The 24,594-nt window shown below is 45.4% G+C and overlaps 1 protein-coding gene across 3 annotated transcripts in view; it reads right to left on the reverse strand.

Annotated features, from left to right (window-relative positions):
- Gab1 (GRB2 associated binding protein 1) overlaps window positions 1-24,594 on the reverse strand; it is a 113,799-nt gene that overhangs the window by 31,213 nt on the left and 57,992 nt on the right. For all 3 annotated transcript variants that reach the window (XM_050161514.1, XM_050161515.1, XM_050161512.1), the window contains exon 2: window positions 1,812-2,106. In XM_050161514.1, the coding sequence (XP_050017471.1) occupies window positions 1,812-2,106 (295 nt within the window). The remainder of the gene's footprint in view (window positions 1-1,811; window positions 2,107-24,594) is intronic.

A 24,594-nucleotide genomic window follows, 5' to 3' on the forward strand; every position in this document is an offset into this window, starting at 1 on the left:
AGAGAGAGAGAGAGAGAGAGAGAGAGAGAGAGAGAGAGAGAGAGAGAGAGAGAGAGAGAGAGAGCGCTTTTCGAATAGTGGCAAACCTAACAGAGAACACAGACATCCAGTCCTGAACACCCGAACTAAGCGCGGCCACAAAGCTCTCCTCTGCTGTTAGGATTGGATACAGAGCTTCAGACTCACTGAAAGTATGCACTACAAATGCATGAGGATGTGGAACACTGGTTTTTAAAGCATGTTCTGCAGTTTTCCACCACACACTGAAAAGCAGAATTACAGAGTACATCGCTCTTTTTTCTGGCTCTCTAACATGACGTAATAACCGGTCACCCGTCTATAGAGTTATTTAAGAAACTCAGCTTATACATCAACACAGCACATCAAGACTGTCGGCTGTTTGGGGGCGACAGGTAGAAGGGAGCTGTGAGAACATGAACTAACAGCATCGAAGATGTAATTCCCATCCTGCTTCAGGGGCTGTAGAAGGATCGGGGACACTGAAACCTAGGGGCCGATGGAAAGAACTAGGAAGGGCTTCTGATGAGCAGCGCCGCTCTGGCAACCGCTCACAGAGCACACAGCCCACATCTGAACGATGAGTTCCTAAGCAGCTCGCCTCGCGCTCTTCTGCCCTTCACGCGTGGCTGCGAAGACCAGTCAGCACGAATATATTGTTAACTGATTTCTAAAGACTTCAGAGTTCTGCCGCTGGAAAGGTAGCTTCAGGTTATATCCCTAAAACACCCTCGTCAAGCCAGTGCGTAAGCAAAAGCCGACATGATTGTGACCAGCCAATCCTGACATCTAAAAATCAAGGAAAATGTTCCATTAAATATTTTAAAAAACCACTCAGTACATTTATCACAAAGCATTTAAAACGTGTCTTTTTCAGGAAAGTAGGAAGGGCACGCCTGAAGGGGGAGAGGTCAAAAGGTCAAAGGGGGCAAATGGAGGTGATGGGATATTTAAGACACAAAGCCTAAGGGGACCCACTTGTGGCGTGGAAGCAGACAAGGAAGAGGTGGAAGTGGGAGGGGCCCATGATCATGGGCGGAGCAATAACAAAGCGTAATGACGCATATGCACGTCACGTCCTATGACGCATGGGGCGTATTTTTTTGTATTATAACAAAAAAAAATGAACTGGAAATGTTCTCAGGCCAGCAAAGTCACTAAAATAGGTAAAAGCACTTGCCGTCAACTTGAATTAAAGTGCCAGGATTCCTACATGGGGAAGAGAGAACAAACTTCTACGAGCTGTCCTTTGACCCCGCAGCACTCCTGGGCCATGCTCACACTGCAGCATGCGCATGCCCCTTCCCCAAATCAGCAAAATGCCAACGTTTAAAAATAGTTCCTATCACTGTCTTCACAAGGACAGTTATTTAGACACTGGTCCACGCCAATTGGGTCTCTGGAAACCTGTAGAATTTTTCCTCAAACTGCCTGAAGAGTTCAGTGCTCGCTCTAAGTGTCAAACTCCTATTGTAAAAACAAAATAACGAGGCATATAACTGAAAGAACAAAGAATTTTGTAACTTTCTTAAACTACAGTAAAAAAAAAAAAGTAAGGACTGCTCAAACTAATAGTAAAAGCCTGAAGCTCTGGGTGTGGAGAGATGGATCCAGGTTCAATTCTCAGCACGTGGCCACTCAAAATCATCTGTAACTCCAGCCCCAGGAGGTCTGACGCCCTCTTCAGGCCTTCCCAGGCATTGCATGCATGTGGTGCACATACATACAAGCAAAACAGCCATACACATATAATAATTATTTTTTTTTTAAAAATCAAACAGAATGGAACCTACCTTCTTCTGTGGGATTGAAGCCACAGATGTCACAGATACAACGAACCCACTTGTTCATGTCCTCCTCACTGTCTGCCACCAAGTAGAAAATCCGGTCGATGGTGTTGATATCAAAGATGTAGCTGTTTTCAAACTCCTTCTTGTTGAACGTCAGCCCAGCATCAACTTGCTGACACAAGTTTAAATCAATAATCCGGATAGGTTTCTTGGCGTGGTCGTTTTTGTAATACTCCAGGACATCGGGGTCTCCAGTCAGACGGCCACTGCGTAACACAAACCACCGTCTCTTCCATGCCTAGAAACAAGCAAACACCCGCTTGCATCAGGAAGGAACATCCTGTGGTGAGGCACATATTTCATAAAGGCACTGTCTGAAAAAGGCGTAACATCTTGTGTCGGTTCCATAACACAACAAAGGAAGCCAAGTATAAAATCGTTTCGATGAATAATGTTGGGAAAGCGGCATCAGCCGGAGAATGAGGTCAGACGTTACGCTAAGCGAAAGAAGTCGCAGGGCAAACACTGTGACCCTGTGATACGAAGCATGTACAGTTGTTAAATCCAGACAGGCAGTGTTGTGTAGGATAGCGGTTGTGCAGCTGGTTCCAGAAAGGGGAAGAGGAGAAGGTTCGAGAGAAGTGGTCAAAGTGTGTAACAATGTGAATGTATTAACAACACCGAACTGGTTACTCAAAGTCAGTTAAAATGGTAAGTTGCCAGTTATTTTTACCACTTTGAAAAATAGTGGGGTTTCCATATCTTAGTATGTCAAAGAAGGGCTGGAGAAATGGGTTAGTAGGGCAGAGTGTGCTGGGCGAGCATGAGTTCCAAGTTCAGGTCTCCAACACCCATGTAAAAAGCTGGACGTGACCATGCGTGCACCTCTATCCCCGGCTATACAGGGTAGAGGCTAGAAGGCTTGCTGGGGTTTTCTGGCCACCAGCCTAGTGCTGAAGTCAGTGAGAGACCATGTATCAGAGGAATACACACAAGCACACTGTCTCCATCCCTACGCATGAGAGAATATACGTATGGTGCTTCTTCCTAAGATTTTCAACTAGAGAATCTGTTTTCTCAGAGTGAGACAACAGAGGAGGGAGAATGGGCTTGGGTGTTTCCCTGGTTGCTTCCCTGGGGTGCCATTTCTAAATGCATCCTACCTGAGGTTCGACCCGAGAGCTGTACTGCTCAACTGTTGTATTTGTCTTCCTGACACACTTACATCACCAATGCACACACGCAATGCTCAATATTTCCTTTCTCTTTCTCTTTACTGCCATTCCTGAAGAAGGCTGGGGGAGTTGAAGCGATGACTCTATAAGTAATAGCACTGGCTGCTTTTACAGAAGACCCAGGTTCAGTACCAGCACCCACGTGGCAGCTCAAACCATCTATAACTCCAGTTCCAGGTGATCCACCAACCCCTCTTATGGCCTCCGAGGGCACCAGCACACATATGTTGAATATGTACACATGCAGACAAAACACTCACACATAAAATTAAATATATAAATCAAAAAATCTTTTGGAAGAGGCTGCGATTCTTACCGCCACCTTCTCTAAAGACTGTATGGATTAGGTAAAGCAGGACTAGATGGCAGACTGTCTTCTTTGTTAGCTCGGATCCCCTCACATCTGGCTCTGGATCTCAAACCAAGCCTCACTGCTCTGAGTTTTGTTCTCTGGCAGCTAAGCAAGAAAAGGCAGTACCTCTCAGTCCCCTCCTAGGACACATGCACACTCCAGAACAAACCCTGGAGACAGGGTGCCCAAGGATGGCACTCTGCAAACAGGGAGGATGAACCATGCATTTCTGCAGCTCTAGGGGTATCACGTGTAGCCACAGTTATGCTTGGTGTCACAGCGTGTCAATGTTTTGGTTTCGGAAAACTCTACCCACACACACTACACAGATTTTCAGTAATGACTGGGATAAAGTCAGCCCCATGCCCAGTGTTTTCAGAGTTCATCCATCACCCAGTAGGAGTTTGGTTTCCTGTGGTCTCATCAGATCAAGAGTGAGCTTTGTGGCTGTGTTGCTGATGTAAGTTGACCTCCAACTCGAGTATTCCCGTGTCTTCACTAACACCTACAGACGTGTGTTCCCCAAGTACTCCCGCGTCTTCACTAACACCTACAGATGTGTTCCCCAACTCGAGTACTCCCGTGTCTTCACTAACACCTACAGATGTGTGTTCCCCAACTCAAGTATTCCCGCGTCTTCACTAACACTTAGAGGTGTGTGTTCCCCAACTCGAGTACTCCCGTGTCTTCACTAACACCTACAGACGTGTTCCCCAAGTACTCCTGTGTCTTCACTAACACCTACAGATGTGTGTTCCTCTTGTTTAAACCACCAAAAGCAGAATGATGAGCGCTCCGTACCTTCTGTGTATCACATATTTGGCAAATTTAACTAACAGGCACTACAGTACCAACCTAAAAACAGCTTCATTTTATTCTGAAAAATACATGAAAAAAAAGGATAATAACTAATATAATATCCATTTCTCTAGTAGCTGTCTTGGGTTTAGCCTCCACATCAACCATTTCATAATAAATTAAGAAGGAGGAGCTGGGAAAGCACATAAGGGTCTGAGGGGGAAGACATAGGGCCAAGCAACCTACATGGCAGGCGTCATACCGTACTCACAAATGACTCCATCTGGGTGATAACTCTAGGATTAACATGTTAGAAATATTTTAAATTATATCAATTATGTAAATTTTTAAACTGCTTTAAATTGTATCAATTAGGTAAATTAAGAAAAAAAATATCTATGAGTATATCAGTCAGTGAGTTCCTCTAGGCCCCAGAGAGAGTAATTGCCAACAGTGAAGGAAACACTCCACATCCATGCAAACACTTCAGGACATAACAATGCTGGCAAAGCACCCAAAGCAACAGTGATAATGCACAGGCACCCACCTATAGAAAACTATGTGTAATCCTTTGGGGGAAAAACATGCAATTCTTTTCCCCTTTTTTTCTTTTCTTTTCTTTTTGAGATGTTTTCTCTGTGTAGCCCCGGCTGTCCTCAAACTCACTCTATAGACAAAGCTGGTCTTGAACTTAAAGATTCATCTGCCTTTTCCTCCAAAGTGCTGGGATCAAAGGTACCAGCATGCAATTCTTTTTTTTTCCAGATTATTATTTATTTATCATGTATACAGTACTCTGCCTGCAGGTATGCGGGCATGACTGAAGAGGGCACCAGATCTCATTACAGATGGTTGTGAGCCACCAGGTGATTGCTGGGAACTGAACTTGGGACCATCTCTCCAGCCTCCAACATTCAATTAAGTACCAGTATTTGATTTTTCTTTGGTGGAAACAGGATTTCATGTTTTCTAGGCTAGCCCTGAATTCTTGATCTTTCTGAGTTCTGGAATTACAAGCATGTAAACACGTGGTTTATGTGGCACCGAGGACTAAGCCCAGGGCTTCCTGAATGCCAGGCCAGTCCTCTTATCAGCCAAGCTAAATCCCCATCCCTTAACATCAATATTTTAGATGAACTTCCCAAGGGAGTAAAGAATGTGTCCAGAAGAAGGCAGCATGGAGTTCTGTGGATGTTCCAAGTAACAGGAAATCCCAAGGCAACAGAAACACATGAATGTAGCAGTAGATTACAAACATCCACTTATTTAATTCAAATGAACAACAGCCCTCCTAGTCAGGGTGTGATAGTGCAGGCAAGATTCTGCGAGGCTCCGCCCCCACGCAGTAAGCCTGACCCAACAACAGAGAAATAGAAAGGATGAAAACAGTTATTATTATGCAAGGCCATCCCAGGAACCTCTCTCTGCCTAGTGACTTTTCCAGACTGAAGAGGTTCTGTCTTTAAATACAGAAACGACTTTTAAAATTTTAATGGCTTGCAAGGAAATCTTTCTGAAATGCCTTACTACATAATTCATTGAACAGAATTCCCCCATTCCCCAGTGGCTGAGGCAAGGTAGTACAGGCATCTGCTTCTGAACTGCATCTAGGGAGAGGCTGCTGGGCTGTGGAGGGTCACTTGCCCCACATGACCAAGCCCCCTGCTGGGTCTGCACGGTTCACCTGATCTTTTTAAGATGTATGTGCGTGCATGCAGAGGGCAGAGATCAACCTTGGTGTCACCCTCAAACACTGCACACCTTGTTTCTTATGTTTTACTTTTTAGATCTGTCTCACACTGGTCTAGAGCTTGCCAAGGAGTGTAGGCTGTCCAGCCTGTGAACCCCTGTGATCTGCCTCTCTTTTTGTTTCCAGGGTTTGGCTTATAGGCACATCCTACCATGCCCAGCTCTTCTGGATGGGTTCTGAGACCTAACTCCTGTCCAGATGCTCGTATGACAAGTCCCTGCTCATCTAGGCAGCTCCTAGTCCTGCCTACAACCCTACAAGCATCGTCTCTAGCCTTTCTGCCTCACATTGTATCATCTACCACTTCCGTCATCTGTCTTTGAGAGGATAAACTCTTTGCAGATTCTCTATTCAAACATCTATTCTATTCTTCCGCCCCTCAACCTATGCCTTTCCTTCCATGGCCACCTTCAGAGCTCCCAGAGGAAATAAAGTTGTACAGTTTGGGGAATATTAAATGCACTCTATGGCCTCATTAAAATGAGTTCAATGCTTTCCAAATCTCTTGTGGTGTGAGAAAAAGAAATACATGTGAAAAAAACACGTGTAAGATAACTGGTCCAAAACAAGCCAGTGTGGTGGGAAAACCACCACCCAGAGGAGAACGGGCTGGGAGTCTTCCTGTGTGCCTTGGAGACACTTGAAGGATCACATTCTGTATCCTGCTTAATCAGCCTCCCCCATTTGGCCCTTGCTGTCCCCAACATCCAGAAGGCCTTTAGAATCTGCACTGGCCACAGTGGACCAGTGGCCACAGGAGCTGAGCAGACACCAGACAAACATGAACCCCAAAGACAGGAACTGCAGGACTGAAACACGGAACCGAGCCAGGCAGCACCTGCCACTTCTTTATTTATTTTTAACACGGTCCAAATGTGAACGTTTGTCTCGGTCACAAAATGAGTCACTCCCATTGACTCTGGCACCGACGAAATGGGGGGAAACAAAAGCAATTACATAAACGCACACTTTAACAAGGCAGATACAAAGGCTCTCTGGACTGTGGGACAAAGCACAATTTAGTCACAGAATAAAGCTCGATGCTTGACAAGAGCTCTGACATCAGCTCCCTTGCTGATCAGAGCACAAAGGCCTCTCTGTCTTGTCCGAGCACAAAACAGCCTGCATAAGTCACTCTTTGTTATCTGAAAATATCTGGGATTCTTAAAGTTTGTCCTATTTTTATCCCGCTGTCTCGGTAGCCCCAGAGACAGCTGTATGCTGCCGTCCAGCCCTGCTTGAGTAACACACAAAGCAGACAGTTTTCACGAAACCTTCAGAATCAAGCGCTCGGATTAATTTGAAATACAAATCTCATGAAAAACCACTTAACTATTAGACGTTCACGACGCATGGGCAATGGAGCAGTACCCATAAGGTCAGTTGAGAATAATTACATAACAGTTTATGGAATTATTACCATTTCTTACATCAATTACTCCAATTTCAAGCTGAACAAACAACACAGTCCCAACTCCAGCGACTGCATACGGATGAAGCTCTGAGTGGCCCCACTGGGACCAACTCCCCTGCTTACTGGGTGACTGCGTGCTACAGGAGAGAGCCCCAATTCTCCAACAGGGCATAATAACCCAGCCTCCAGCCACACCCCAAAGGCTCGCAGTCTCTGTTTCTGCCTCGGGCCCCAACACATGCTGTTCTTTAGCACAGGATACATCCCTGGACTCAGTTCACCCCTGCCTTACATCCCTGGACTCAGTTCACCCCCGCCTTACATCCCGGACTCAGCTCACCCCCGCCTTACATCCCGGACTCAGCTTACCACCCTTCTCCGCCTTACATCCCTGGACTGGCTTGGAACCCCGCCATTCTCACCTCCTTTGAATCACATACTGTTGGCTAGTCTTACATTTGAACCACTTGGGGGTCGGGGAAGCCTTCTCTTCTCACCTTGCCCCCAAGGAGCTTCTAGCAGCCACTGCTGCTGATGTAGTCAAGCCCTCTGAAGCAAGGCTAAGGATATGACCTACACATCTCAAGGATACTGGCTCTCATATGACCTACATATGACCTACACATCTCAAGGATACTGGCTCGGGCACAACTGGCCTGGCCTTGTCAAGGACTTTCAGGAGAAGATGGGTCAGAAATACTCAATTTATTTTTCAACCTCCAAACATACAAGAGGGTGTCTATGAACTTCAGTTGAAAGGAACCGTCTGTATAAACACTTTCCGCATTTAAGCCAACAAGGCAATGCTAAGCTGCATTCAGGCACACCCCACCTGCAACACTTTAGTGAGATCTGAGAATCGGCTTCTCGAGAAGCCACTAATGCATCAGCAACAAAGGAGAGATGGGGTCCTGTTGTCTAGCAGGAGAGACGAGAATTCCCACCTGGACTAGCCCACACCATTCCTGAGCTATTAGCAAGTGTACAGAACATGCTGAACTACCCCGAGTGCAGCCTAGGTTCAGTTTTAAAGAAAACCACCCTTTCTGCCACACACTTGAGTCTCCAGTGGATAGAGTAACTGGAGAACTCTGCTTAGAGTGGTGAGTGAAGCCTTCGGAACAGCTACACCCTCACGGCGTACCTGTGACGTGCACAGGTTTATGGCATACGTGGTACCTGGCTTCCAGACGCCCAGCACTTTCCCCCGAATGCTTCTCAGCTATTTTTCCAACTAAACGTAGACCCATTCTTTTATTGGTAATTTTTTGTATCATCAACAATTCACAAATTATTAAGAACTTGAAAGCCTTCATAAGATGATCTAGTGTTTTCTGCCCACCAGAAGTCACCACAGAGAGCCAGTGAACTTAATGGGAAGACCTCAGGGAAGGAAACCAGAAGTCTAAATTACCCAAGTCCAAGCGGCTGTTAAGGATGGCACATGAGCCAGTGTCTTCCAAACCAGGCTCTGCCCTCTACCCCACCACACGGCACTTTCTTTCTGTTTGTCTGTATTCCAAAGACCTCACCTGATGATCAACTTCCTTCAAAACCCACATCAAGACATTGCTTAAAAAGCCCCGACTGGGCACGGCGGAACCGATGCACGGCGGGGGACGCAGCTGGCGCGGGCCAGACCGGCAGGTACTGACACAGTGGCAGGCAATGCAGGCGGCAGGGACCAGCGCAACACTGAGAGCAGATCGCCCCAGGACAATTAAATCAAAGAGGTAGGCCTTTGGTTGGTGAGGTCCCTGGCAAACAGGGAACCTGGTTCTTTTCCTGAAGACCCGTCTGGGGTGGTTGGTGAGGTCCCTGGCAAACAGGGAACCTGGTTCTTTTCCTGAAGACCCGTCTGAGGGGTGAGAGGGGTCTTGGCCCCTGGCAGAAGCCAGGAAACAGAACGAGGGCATTTTGCAAGAGGAGCCTCTGGCCAGCAGGGAAACCTGATCTGGTTTTAAAAGACCAACTAGAGAGCATCAATAGGAGGAGATGGGCAGGCGCCAAGGCAAAAATTCACCCAGTAATCTGAAAAACAACATGAAAGCACCAGAACCCAATGATCTTACAACAGAAGGTCTTGAGCACCCTAACACAGAAGAAGTGGAAAAAAATCGACTTTATGAAAGCAATAGAGCCCCTTAAACAATATGTAAAAAACACCTTTATAGAAATGGATGAGAAGTATAACAAAAAGTTTGAAGAATTGAGTAAATACGTACATGAGACCCTGGGAAACCAAGAAAAAACGAACAAACAGGTAATGGAAACAGTTCAAGAATTGAAAACTGAAATGGAAGCAAGGAAGAAAGCACAAACTGGGGACCAGCTGGATACGGAAAATCTAGGTCAACGAGCAGAGCCTACAGAAACAAGCATAATCAATAGAATACAAGAAATAGAAGAAAGAATCTCAGATTCTGAAGACACCATAGAGAAAATAAACGCACTGATCAAAGAAAACAGCAAAGCCAACAAATTCTCATCACAAAACATTCAGGAAATATGGGACACAATAAAAAGACCAAACCTGAGAATAATAGGAATAGAAGAAGGGGAAGAATTACAGCTCAAAGGCCCAGAAAATATATTTAACAAAATTATGGAAGAAAACTTTCCCAACATAAAGAAAGATATTCCTTTGAATATCCAAGAAGCATACAGAACACCAAACAGACTGGATCAAAGAAAAGCATCCCCTCGCCATATAATAATCAAAACACAAAATATACAGGTTAAAGAAAGAATATTAAGAGCTGCAAAGGAAAAAGGCCAAGTAACTTATAAAGGTAAACCGATCAGACTTACACCTGACTTCTCTATGGAAACCATGAAAGCCAGAAGGTCCTGGATAGAGGTTCTTCAAAAACTAAGAGACCATGGATGCAAACCCAAACTTCTATACCCAGCCAAGCTAGTATTCACTATCAATGGAGAAAACAAGACATTCCAGGATAAGAACAAATTTAAACAATACGTAGCCACAAATCCAGCGCTACAGAAAGTAATAGAAGGAAAATCGCAACCCAAGGAATCCAACATTGCCAACACTGACTACAATAACTCAGGAATCTAGCGAACCTTCACCAGTACAACTCAAAGAAGGGACACACACAAACTCTACTACCGAAAACAGTAAGAATAACCGGAGTAAACAACCACTGGTCACTAATATCACTTAATATTAATGGTCTCAATTCACCTATAAAAAGGCACAGGCTAAGGGATTGGATACGAAAACAGGATCCAACATTCTGCTGTTTGCAAGAAACACATCTCAACCACAAAGACAGGCATCTACTCAGAGTAAAAGGTTGGGAAAAGGTCTTTCAAGCAAATGGTCCTAACAAAAAAGCAGGTGTGGCCATACTAATTTCCAACAAAACTGACTTCAAACTAAAATCAATCAGAAGAGATCGAGATGGACACTTTATACTCATAACAGGAACAATTCATCAGGATGACATCTCAATCCTGAATATCTATGCCCCTAATATAAAAGCACCCACTTATGTAAAAGAAATATTTCTAAAACTCAAGGCAGACATAAAACCACACACACTAATAGTAGGAGACTTCAACACACCTCTCTCTCCAATGGACAGGTCAATCAGACAGAAACCTAATAGAGAATTAAGAGAATTATTGGAGGTAATGAAGCAAATGGACTTAACAGACATCTACAGAACACTCCACCCAAATAGGAAAGAATATACCTTCTTCTCTGCAGCTCATGGAACCTTCTCAAAAATTGACCATATACTCGGAAACAAAGGAAACCTCCACAGATACAAAAGAATATCAGTGTCCACCTGTGTCTTATCAGATCACCACGGATTAAAGTTAGATGGCAACAACTATGCTACCCCCAGAAAGCCGACAAACTCATGGAAACTGAACAGTCAACTACTGAACCACACCTGGGTCAAGGAAGAAATTAAGAAAGAAATTAAAGTCTTCCTTGAATTTAATGAAAATAAAGAGACAACATACTCAAACCTATGGGACACGATGAAAGCAGTGCTAAGAGGAAAGTTCATAGCACTAAGTGCCCACTTAAAGAAAACAGAGAAAGCATACATTGGGGACTTAATGGCACACCTGAAAGCTTTAGAAAAAAAAGAAGCAGAGGTGCCCAGAAGGAGTAGAAGACTGGAAATAATCAAACTGAGGGCAGAAATCAACAAAATAGAAACACAGAAAACAGTCCAAAGAATCAATGAAACAAAAAGTTGGTTCTTGGAGAAAATCAACAAGATCGACAAACCCCTATCCAAACTAACTAAACAACAGAGAGAGAACACGCAAATAAATAAAATCAGAAATGAAAGGGGGGACATAACCACAGACACAGAGGAAATCCAGAGAATCATTAGATCTTACTATAAAAGCCTGTATGCCACAAAACTGGAAAATGCAAAAGAAATGGACATTTTTTTAGATAAGTACCATATACCAAAGCTAAACCAAGACCAGGTGAATGATCTAAATAGACCTGTTAGTCGCGAAGAACTAGAAACTGTTATCAAAAATCTCCCTTCCAAAAAAAGCCCAGGACCAGATGGGTTCAACGCAGAATTCTACCAGAACTTCCAAGAAGAGCTAATACCTATACTCCTTAACGTATTTCACAATATAGAAACAGAAAAGTCATTGCCAAATTCCTTTTATGAAGCTACAGTTACCCTGATACCAAAACCACACAAAGACCCAACCAAGAAAGAGAATTACAGGCCTATCTCACTCATGAATATCGACGCAAAAATTCTCAATAAAATACTGGCAAACCGAATTCAAGAACACATCAGAAAAATTATCCATTATGATCAAGTAGGCTTCATCCCAGAGATGCAGGGCTGGTTCAACATACGCAAATCTATCAATGTAATCCACCATATAAATAGACTGAAAGAAAAAAACCATATGATCATTTCATTAGATGCGGAAAAAGCATTCGACAAAATTCAACACCCCTTTATGATAAAGGTCTTGGAGAGAATAGGGATACAAGGGTCATACCTAAATATAATAAAAGCTATCTACAGCAAACCGACAGCTAACATTAAATTAAATGGAGAAAAACTCAAAGCCATCCCACTAAAATCAGGAACAAGACAAGGATGTCCACTCTCTCCATACCTCTTCAATATAGTGCTTGAAGTTCTAGCAATAGCAATAAGACAACATAAGGGGATCAAGGGGATTCGTATTGGAAAGGAAGAAGTTAAGCTTTCGTTATTTGCAGATGACATGATAGTATACATAAGCGACCCCAAAAATTCTACCAAAGAACTCCTACAGCTGATAAACACCTTTAGTAGCGTGGCTGGATACAAGATCAACTCCAAAAAATCAGTTGCCTTCCTATACACTAAGGATAAGGAAACAGAGAGGGAAATCACAGAAGCATCACCTTTCACGATAGCCACAAAGAGCATAAAATATCTTGGGGTAACCCTGACCAAGGAAGTGAAAGATCTATTTGACAAGAACTTCAAGTCTTTGAAGAAAGAAATAGAAGAGGACACCAGAAAATGGAAGGATCTCCCTTGCTCTTGGATTGGGAGGATCAACATAGTAAAAATGGCAATTCTACCAAAAGCAATCTATAGATTCAATGCAATCCCCATCAAAATCCCATCAAAATTCTTCACAGATCTGGAGAAGACAATAATCAACTTTATATGGAAAAACAAAAAACCCAGGATAGCCAAAACAATCTTATACAATAAAGGAACGTCTGGAGGCATTACCATCCCTGACTTCAAACTCTATTACAGAGCTACAGTATTGAAAACAGCTTGGTATTGGCATAAAAACAGAGAAGTCGACCAATGGAATCGAATAGAAGACCCTGACTTTAACCCACAAACATATGAACACCTGATTTTCGATAAAGGAGCTAAAAGTATACAATGGAAAAAAGAGAGCATCTTCAACAAATTGTGCTGGCAAAACTGGATGTCAATCTGTAGAAGAATGAAAATAGACCCATATCTATCACCATGCACAAAACTCAAGTCCAAGTGGGTGAAAGACCTCAATATCAGTCCAAACACACTGAACCTGATTGAAGAGAAAGTGGGAAGTACTCTACAACACGTGGGCACAGGAGACCACTTCCTACGTATAACCCCAGCAGCACAGACAGTAAGGGCCTCATTGAATAAATGGGACCTCCTGAGACTGAGAAGCTTCTGTAAAGCAAAGGACACTGTTGCTAAGACAGAAAGGCAACCCACTGACTGGGAGAAGATCTTCACCAACCCCACAACTGACAAAGGTCTGATCTCCAAAATATATAAAGAACTCAAGAAACTAGACCGTAAAAGGCTAATCAACCCAATTATAAAATGGGGCACTGAGTTGAACAGAGATCTCTCAACAGAAGAAGTTCAAATGGCCAAAAGACACCTAAGGTCATGCTCAACTTCCTTAGCGATCAGGGAAATGCAAATCAAGACAACTTTAAGATACCATCTTACACCTGTCAGAATGGCGAAAATCAAAAACACCAATGATAGCCTTTGCTGGAGAGGTTGTGGAGAAAGGGGTACACTCATCCATTGCTGGTGGGAATGCAAACTTGTGCAACCACTCTGGAAAGCAGTGTGGAGGTTTCTCAGGAAATTCGGGATCAACCTACCCATGGACCCAGCAATACCACTCTTGGGAATATACCCAAGAGAGGCCTTATCACACAACAAAAGTATATGCTCTACTATGTTTATAGCAGCATTGTTTGTAATAGCCAGAACCTGGAAACAACCTAGATGCCCTTCAATTGAAGAATGGATGAAGAAAGTATGGAATATATACATATTAGAGTACTACTCAGCAGTAAAAAACAAGGACTTCTTGAAGTTTGCAGGCAAATGGATGGAAATAGAAAACACCATCCTGAGTGAGGTAAGCCAGACCCAAAAAGAGGAACATGGGATGTACTCACTCATATTTGGTTTCTAGCCATAAATAAAGGACATTGAGCCTATAATTCGGGTTCTTAGAGAAGCTAAATAAGAAGGAGAACCCAAAGAAAATCATATAGGCTTCCTCCTGAATATTAACCTTCATCAGGCGATGAAAGGAGACAGAGACAGAGACCCACAATGGAGCACCGGACTGAAATCTCAAGGTCCAAATCAGAAGCAGAAGGAGAGAGAGCACAAGCAAGGAACTCAGGACCGCGAGGGGTGCACCCATACACTGAGACCAGGGGGATGTTCTATCGGGAACTCACCAAGGCCAGCTGGCCTGGGTCTGAAAAAGCCCGGGTTAAAACCGGTCTCGCTGAACATAGTGGACAATGAGGACTACTGAGACCTCAAGAACAATGGTAATGGGTGTTTGATCCTACTGTACCTATTGGTTTTGTGGGAGCCTAGGCAGTTTCGTGGATGCTCACCTTACTAGACCTGGATGGAGGTGGGTGGTCCTTGGACTTCCCACAGGGCAGGGAACCCTGATTGCTCTTTGGGCTGACGAGGGAGGGAGACTTGATTGGGGGAGGGGGAGGGAAAGGGGAGGCGGCGGTGGGGAAGAGACTGAAATCTTTAATAAATAAATAAATTAAAAAAAGCCCCGACTGCCTCACCTGCCACCCCCCACCCCCGCTTCTCTGTGCTCTGGGAGACCACACCAGAGAGCCCACAGACAACCCTGCTTGCTCACGGGAGCTAAGGGGAGGTCTCCAAGACCTGCGGCAGCTGCCGAAGCCCACCAAAGTTTCTGTGAACGAGACACAAATGGCCAAGGACATCTCATCAGCCTGCGTTCACCTGAGAAGGCATGAGGAGAAAGTGCAACGGAACTGGTACCATATAACTGATACTCTGCGGGGGCAAACTATGAGCGTGTAGCAGGTTCTTTGGTAGAGAGAATGCAAACTGTACACATAGTCTGGGAATCTGGGGACCGTCACGAAGACGCAAGAGTTTGCACTGTTGGGGTTCAGGATTTTGAGACGGTCTCATGTAGCGTAGGCTGCCTCTCCCTAACTATGCTCCTGTCTCTACATCCCACGTCATAGGATTTCAGGAGTTGGCATCCATGCCTAGTGTTCTCATCCAGCAGTCAGCCAGCTTTTTGGGACAAGGTTTTTCTGTGTAGCTCTGCCTATCCTGGAACTCTCTCTGTAGACCAGGTTGGCCTCGAATTCAGGGATCCGCTTGCCTCTGCCTCCTGAGTACTGAGATTAAGAGTGTATTTTGTCTGTCTGAGAACACTGATATTCTGGTCTTGGTTTTGGTTTTTTGTGAGACAGGGTTTCTCGGTGTAAGAGCCCTGGCTGTTGTGGGACTAGCTCTGTAGGGCAGGTTGATCTTGAACTCACAGAGATCCGGCTTACCTCAGCATTCGGGACTAAAGGCAGGCACCACCATGCCTGGCTGAGCACTGAATTTTTAATGATAGGAATTGCATGGTTCATGTCTATCTGTAATCCCAGCACCTGAGAAGCTGAGGCAGGAGGACTGCCATAAATTCAATCAGACTGAAGGACACAGTGAATTACAGGCCAGTCTCGATGACTGAGACCTTGCCTCAAACAACAACAGAGCAATAAGGCAAAAGCTGCAGAACTGTACATAAGGCATGGCTCTATTTGTCTGAAATTGCGTTTGCACACACACATTTGTACACACAGGTTTGCACACACGGAACAGTGTTTAGAAAAACCATCTGAAAACATGTGTATCCCACTGGTGACAGTGATGACTCTGTCACAGGAGTCAGAGGTTCAGACAAGCTGCACATCTAGTTTTATAGACTTTAGTATAATCTGATTTTTTTCAATGATCTTCCATTTATTACTTTTACAATTGAAATGTTATGTATTTTATGCCTAAAAAGACTTTAAAAGGGAAAATGAGAATTTTTTAAAAAAATCTAGGGGCGGTGTACATAAAATGAAAAGTCTGCGTTGCCCGGAAATACCATTTTCTTGTTCCTCTGCAACTAGAGAATGAATTTAAAGTTTCTCTCAAATATAGAATTCCAGGATACATCTGGAAGCAGCTTAGCCAGGAAATGGCTTAAACAAAGATGTGGTTTTTGAGGACTGGGCTCACAGGTTAAAAACAAACAAACAAGCAAAGCTGGGGAACACTTAAAATAGACAAGCGCATGTCCCCCTCCCCCCATCTAACATCCTTGCCACCCTCATCGCCTTTAAAAGCCACGCCAGCGAGCAGTCATGCACTCTGATGTTTGCGTATCTAAAAACATACAGTCCGTGCCTAGGGATCTGCTTTCCCCACTGAAACTACCAAATTTCCAAAATACTCTTCCAAGTGTAAATGAAATCGAGAAAAACACATTATCCGTGCACAGGGACAAAAGCAAAGCCCGGTGCTTTAAAAACCCTCACTTGTTTTCCAGGAAGCATTATCTTCTCTCCTAGAGCAAAATAAGGAAAAGGCAGGCTTTGTGGGGTTTTCCACCCACCGGCGCTATCATTACGACCGTCTGTTCCAAACACACACAGCCTAAAATTTCCTGTTTTCAAGCCGTGGTCACCACTTTCTAGCCCGGTCCTATGTGTGCTAACTTTAGTTTAGTAACATAAACAAGAGAACACACTGCCTGGATGAAAACAGGTTAGCCAAATGTGGAGAGGGTGAAGGCTTCCGAAGGCAGAGAAACCAGATTCAGCAGTAGCTGGAGAGAGCTCAAGGAGGTTTTGTGTAAACGGTTTCTTTTCGACACACGTGCTAAATTGCTATCTCTCTAACGGCCAGGATATAAATTCTACATTAAAACAAGCACACACAGTCACGACAGAAATGTCTCAGTGTTTAATATACAAAGTTGTTCTTAGGCTTTTTCCTGAGGCATGACTTGGTTTAAGGATTTGATGAAGGCAAACCGAGTGTTCCCTGGGGGGAGAAGTAAGGAGCAAGAGGAACAGACTAAGAACCATGAATACTTCTTACTACAGATAAGGCTGCTCTCCTACAGACTCCAAGCTGGGAAATAGAGTTATCAACACGCCATGCCGGTCACCTCCTGGTGCTAATTCTCAGTAGAGCACTTTAGGGCAGTTTGGGGTATATTTTGCCAGATACTACTGCTAGTATCTGGTTGTATTTCCTTTACTTATTCTGACCAAGAGAAGGCTGGGAAAGATAACCATTCCACTTTCTATGTGGGCTGGATGAGGCCTGGGTGGCAGTGGGGCTCAGGGAAGAGAGCCAGGCTGCCTTGGCTTCACTGTATCTTGTCTTTCTTACAGCCCCAGACACCGAGATGGACACTCAGGTAGGGCCAGGACATCCACTCCATGCCTGGAGAGCAGCATTTGGCCTGCCGCCGCCGTTCTAGGCAAGAGGCAGCTGCAGTTTCTGAGTAATCTAGCCACTGGGTGTGCAGCTAACGATGAACAAATACGCGGTGTGGTCCCTCTCCTGCGAAGGCAGAGGTGGACCCCTAATCCAGCTGAACAGAGCCAAAGGGCACAAGCGTTGTCACAGCCACAAACGTGCCCAAGGGGACACAGGTGGTAGGGGAACCAGAGCGTTAAAGACTGTTGCAAAAACAGCCGGTATTCTGACTTCATTTAAATTGGACTGCTGTGGCCTGAAGCTGTCATGTGGACAGCACAGCCTGAAAGGACAATTCTGTAACTCACGGATGAGGCAGTGTCACGCGGCAAAGCACAGCTCCAGAAGATGAGACCCACGATGAACATTTGCTCGGGGCACTACTGTAAGCGGGGCGTCCACTTTACCCGAGTGCGCTGTGCACACTGTTAGTAGGGTGTCCACTCTACCCGAGTGTGCTGTGCACCGCTGTAAACGTGGAGTCCACTCACTCCCCACGAGTGTGTTGTGCACCACTGTAAACGTGGCGTCTACTGTACACCATGAATGTCTGCCACTCCCATTACTGTTATTGCTATCTGGAAAACAACAACGCCTATTTTTAGGAACTGGAGCTGGTGTGGTGGCATGCACATTTAAAGCCAGTACTGGGTGATAGACACAGACAGGTCTCTGTCAGCTCAAGGACAGCCTGCTCTACAGAGTGAGGGGTGGACCAGTCTGGGCTACAACCCAACGCCTGTCTCCGCTGGTCTGGGGATGTCGCTCAGTACAGTGGCTGCCTAGAACTCATGAATCCTCATTGGTACCCAGCGCCACATAAAACCTGGCATGTTGGCTTACGCATGATCTCAGCATTTGGGAGGCGGAAGCCTGTGAAGTCCAAGGCCACACTCTGGTGCTGTGGGATGCTGTCCTCCAGCCTCAGTACAGGTGGTTCCTTCCGTGACTCTCAGCAGCCATGATTGTCTACAGCAGTGGTTCTCAACCTGTGGGTCACGCCCCCTCATTGGACCTGCATATCAGACCTTCACATTACAATTCACAACAGTGGCACAATTACCATCATGAAGAAGCAATGAAGTAACTTTATGGTTTGGGGTCACCACGACATGAGGAACTGTATTAAAGGGCCTCAGCATTAGGGAGGTTGAGAACCACTGACCTACACAAGGCTTCTCCGCACAAGGCTTCTCCGCAACACTGGGCCTATAACACTGCACCATGGAGGAAGGCAAGGGCTCACAGGTCCGACCTCCTCTCATCAAAGGTTTACTGACAATTAACACTTCTGGGAGGAAGAGAGATGTTCTCTTGAGGGGCTGGCCACTCGCTGCTTGCAAACTGTGCCCCTTAATGAAGTACACCATTTCCCCCTGCCACACTTCAGTCCATGGCTGGTACCTCTCTGGAGTGAGCAGACTTTTCTGTCTCTCCAGGAAATGTTCACACAAGCTACATAGTGAATCCAAGGCCAGCCTGGGCTACATAAGACCCTGTCTCGAAACAAAACCAAAAATAAGCAGAACAAGCATCAAAACAATAATAGCAACCGCGCACGCCCGTGTGTGTGTGTGTGTGTGTGTGTGTGTGTGTGTGTGTGTGCGTGTGTGTATGTGTGCGTGTGTGCGCGTGTGTATTTTATCTTCTGGCTGGAAAGATGCACAGGAGTTAGGCGTGAATATTGATCTTCCAGAGGACCTGAGCTCAGTTCTCAGCACCTGCACCAGACAGCTCTCAACAACATGTAATTTCTACTCCAAGGCACTCAACACCCTCTTCTGGCCACCACAGATCCATGTGCATATTGCCTGAGCCCCCACACAGAAACACACATACATATAATAAAAACAAATCCCTTTTTTTTAAAAAAAAAAAAGCTATCTTCTGTAAAAACCCTCAAATTTCTCAACTCGATTTCTTGCTCACTGACCCAATCCAAAATCTTTCTTTCTGGGGTAAAATGAGTGGTTTTGTTTTGAGTTTTCAGCAAAATATAAAAACATGTAGGTTGTCCAAGTTTCTTGTGGAGCATTTGCAATGTATAATAAATTGGAGCTCCAGTGAGAACCAGATGGCGGCAAGCTGGAGAGGGCACATTGGTTCCTGTGCGTACCTACTTCTCCTGCAGGGGCCCTGCGCTCAGTTCCCAGCACCTCCAGGGCAGCTCAGAATAGCTGAAATTCCAGCTCCAGAGGGATGAGATGCCCTCTTCTAACCTCCAAGGGATCCTGCACACGTGGTGGACATACATACGCTAGGCACACACACATACTCAGAAAACAAGTAAATATATATATATATATATATATATTTTTTTTTTTTTTTTAAAAATTGGTACACAGTTCAAAAAAATACTTTCACATCAATCACTGAAGTACTGGTAAAATTTCAAATTGCCATAATGATTCCAATATGGAGTAAGCCCATATGATGCTCAATCTCACTTTCTCCTGAACACGCAACTCAGTTCAAGACTTCCAGACCAAAGGCACGCAGCAATGTGAGTTTCCTTGAAGAAACTACTACAGTGAGTCCCAGGCTCTAGAGTTCCTGACTCAGACAAGATAACTGACCTTACCCAAAGACAAGCACCAGGTACAGAAAGGACCCTGAGACAAACATCCCCTCACAAAGAAGAAAGTAAAATTCTCTTAATCAGCTCACGTGATCCAGGCGCGGCTCTTCAAGGAAAATGATTTCCATTCATGTCACAAGCCAAGCATGATCTTGTCACCCAAGAACTGTTGACTATTAACCTCTTTCTGTTTGCGAATCACCCAAGCACTGGTCGGACCACTCTAGGCTGTGGACCCACACAGAACCCAGCTTCCTGTTTCCCGTCAACTTCCCATGGCCCTCTTTACCACACTCAAGCCTCATAACCTTTGGTCAGCCAGGAAAGCCATAAAATGTACTGAAGATAATAGCAAGAGAGGATCTGGAGGACCAGGACGCAGTTGGTGTAATGAGAACAATGTCTTCTGCCAAGTGGCGGCACCTGGTGTACCTTCAACTGAAATCAAAAGTATAGTCAAAGTCCCACGGCTCATAAAAACAAAAGAAACCCCACCGACAGCAGTCCAGTCCCCTACATCCAGCCACACTGCGCAGCTGATGCCAGAGAGCCTACATGCGCACAATGTTGGATGTGCTGGAAACCCCGGGAGACAATCAGAGCCATTGACAAAATGGAGTATCTGAGGTACAGGCAACAGTCAGAAGTGCCTTTGCCTGCTAAAGTCTATGAGAGCTAAAAATAACCACACCGACATGTTTACAGCATTTAAAAAACACAAGATCCACACAGTCATCTAAATATAGCCCTTGAGTTCAGACTGCAGGGGCTGGCTTTGGGTTTGCAGAGATGTCTCCCCGACAATCCCACAGGACATCACAGACATTCACATTTTGCTATTTTACTTTAAATATGCAATTGCTGACGTTTAACTAGAAAGAAGAAGCAGTGAACTGGGGGCGAGGGAGGACAAGCAGGAGGAGGAAGGATGCCACTTTGTACCCCTCTAACTAGAATGCCCCAAATCACCGTGAACTCCTGCCCGAATACTTGATGGAGGAACCTGACCTCAGGGGACGTTATGCTTATATTTCTCCGCTCGGCACATCTACTCTCCCTCCCAGGGCTCCTTGTCCCTTCCCTTGCCTCATTCCTCACACAGAAGATTCCGAGATGAACACAGATGAAAAAAACCATGAAAAGCTCCCATCCGCCATCTGGCATAACTGGTACAGGCTTGTGAAAGGCAGCGGTTTGGATTCGAATCCTGCTCTCATATTTGTTTGCTTCTGTTTTTCTAGACAGGGTCTCCCTACCTAGACCAGGCTGGCCTGGAACTTGAGACCTATGTTCTCTGCCTCACCAGAGTGCCGGGATTAGAAGCTCCGCAGCGAACTTCTAATTCTGTTCTTGAAAAGCAAGATGTTCTCAATCAAACCAGTGAAAATATTACCTTGGAGTCACGTGGAGGCCAGCAGATCAACTGAGCATCTCACCAGTGTGGTAATGTGAGATGAACAGCCAGATACTTTAAATTTTATCCCCATAAACAAACAAACAAACAAACAAGAAACGCTTGTCACAGCTCAGCCCTGTACTCGGAAATAAGAAACTGAAAATATCTGCATCTTTTAGAGGACCGTGGTGGAATTTTCACTGCTGAAGGTCATCTAGTGTTTCAGGAAAGTGTTCTCTGTGAACACTGTGCAGGTGGTATTGTTTTCTTTAACACGTTTACTTTGAAGAAATTAATAGTAAAACGGAAAGGTTAGGAAGTGGCTACAACTAACATGGCAACCATCAATGCCTGTCTTTTCCAGACTTGGATCCAATTTTCATTCATGTGCACACACATGCTTTCAATTCACCTGCCTTGCACGCGCTAGGCAGGCCCTCTACACTGAGCTCCGTCCCCAGCACTGACTTTCGAGACAGGGTTCCACTAATAGTGCAGGCAAATGGCTTTGAACCCCCAGCCCTCCTGTCTCGGCTCCCTGAGCATGAGACTGTGGGTGCACCAGCAGGCCGCAGAGAATCATCTTCTAAGCAGTTCACAGAGAATCATCTCATGAGCCACTTCCCAGCACTGCTTTGTCACGGTCCTTTCCCTCACAGCACAACCCTCTTGGGCCACACATCTGCCACCTGTGCACACTCAGGTCACACATCTGCCATCTGCACACTCAGGTCACACATCTACCACCTGTGCACACTCAGGTCACACATCTGCCATCTGTGCACACTCAGGTCACACATCTGCCATCTGTGCACACTCAGGTCACACATCTATCATCTGTGCACACTCAGGGCCATACATCTACCATCTGTGCACAATCAGGTTACACATCTATCATCTGCACACTCAGGCCACGCATCTACCATATGTGCACACTCAGGTCACACATCTACCACCTGTGCACACTCAGGTCACGCATCTACCACCTGTGCACAATCAGGTTACACATCTATCATCTGCACACTCAGGCCACGCATCTACCACATGTGCACACTCAGGTCACACATCTATCATCTGTGCACAGTCAGGGCCATACATCTACCATCTGTGCACACTCAGGCCATGCATCTACCATCTGTGCACACTCAGGGCCATACATCTACCATCTGTGCACATTCAGGTCACACATCTACCATCTGTGCACTCTCAGGTCACACATCTACCACTTGTGCACACTCAGGTCACACACCTACCACCTGTGTACACTCTGGTCACGTACCTACCATGTGTGCACACTCAGGCCTCACATCTACTGTTTGTGCACACTCAGGTCACACATCTACCACCTGTGCACACTTAGGTCACGTACCTACCATGTGTGCACACTCAGGCCACACATCTACCTCTGTGCACACTCAGGGCCATGCACCTACCATCTGTGCACACTCAGGCCCCTGCCCTCTCGCACTGGTGGTCGTCCTCAAAACCCAGCGCACGCTAACCCAATGAAATGGAGTGTGAAGGCGTGAATTAATGTCTCTGTGCACAGGGAACACCAGGATAGTCACCAATGGACTGGAGAGACGGCTCAGAGGTTAAGAACACTGGTTGCTCTTCCAGAGGTCCTGAGTTCAATTCCCAGCACCCACATGGCAGTTCACAACCATCTGTAATGCAATCTGGTGCCCTCTTCTGGCATACAGGCATACATGTAGGCAGAACATTGTATATGTAATAAATCTTTTTTAAAAAAAGAAAAAAAGAAGATAATTACCAATAAGTGATCATTAAGTGTTTGATGATAGATGTACCAGAAAAGCAAGAGACACTACGTCAACAAACTGAGGAATTGCCGTCGGAATTGTATAAATTTAAACTGTATAGAATTAAGTACAGGTAAGGCAAACTCTAAACCACTGTGTGAAGCTTAAGTAGGAAGACTTGCCCCAAGTATCTGGGGCATAGGCATGAAGACATGTCTGCCCCCTAGTGGAGGGCCCAGGGACAGGGCAAGCTTCAAATTGGCTTGCACGGCAAAACCCCAAACAAAACAAATCTGAAAGACAAACAGCACAGGGGCAGGAAATGAAACAAAGCCAGAGGTTGCTTCCCTCTTCTACAAGTAAGTCACTTCAAGAAAAGAAAGGTGAGGACGGGTCCCTGGGAGGCACCTTTGACCCAGAGACAAAGCGCATCTACAACCCGGGTAAGCTGTTTCTTCAGGCGCCTTTGGATGGTGATCACTGCCTTGTAAGGAACAGCCTCCATTTCTAGATTGTATCTAGTTCCCAGTGTGGATTTCTTCACAGGTAAGGCAACAATTCACTGGCTTTTTTTTTGCATCTAGGCCGACACAAGCCAGCCCCTCTGTTTCTATTTTGGATATCCCAAACACGAATAATTAAAATAAAAACTCTTCCATAAAGAGGGCTCTGGAGGTCTCAGGGTTTCATAGGCACAGGCAAAATGAGTCAAGCCCTGGTTAGGGCTGGCAGCCGGCAGGCGAGGCAGTGTGGCTCTCCTAGACGCACATGGATCTCTGTGGGGCTCTTTCTGTGGAGAAGGGGTGTGTGGTTTGCCTATGACCTCATCCTCAACCACAGCTGTCTTTTGAAACCAGCAGCGCCTTTTATATTAGAGTTCCCCACTAATACACAGGCGGTTCCTGACAGACAGGGAGGGCGGCTGGCCTGCGGACACAACCCATCTGGGGACCCCTCCCTGGAGACTAGTGACACAGGTTTCCAAGACAGACAGCCACAGCTAGACAAGAGGCGTGGACTGGACAAAACACGATGCCTGAAAGTGAGGCCCAAGAACTGGGTAGAGTTTCTGGCCTTAAGTGATGGGGGGGGGTAGTTCAATTTCTTTGTTCCTAAGCATCCAGAATGCATGGTTACTCTCTGTCTCCAGAGGGCATTCTAGATTCCCCCATACTCCA

Source organism: Alexandromys fortis, unplaced genomic scaffold (genome assembly GCF_014885135.2).
Source record: "Alexandromys fortis isolate MF-2015 unplaced genomic scaffold, M_Fortis_MF-2015_v1.1 scaffold_127, whole genome shotgun sequence".
Classification (NCBI taxonomy): Eukaryota; Metazoa; Chordata; class Mammalia; order Rodentia; family Cricetidae; genus Alexandromys; species Alexandromys fortis.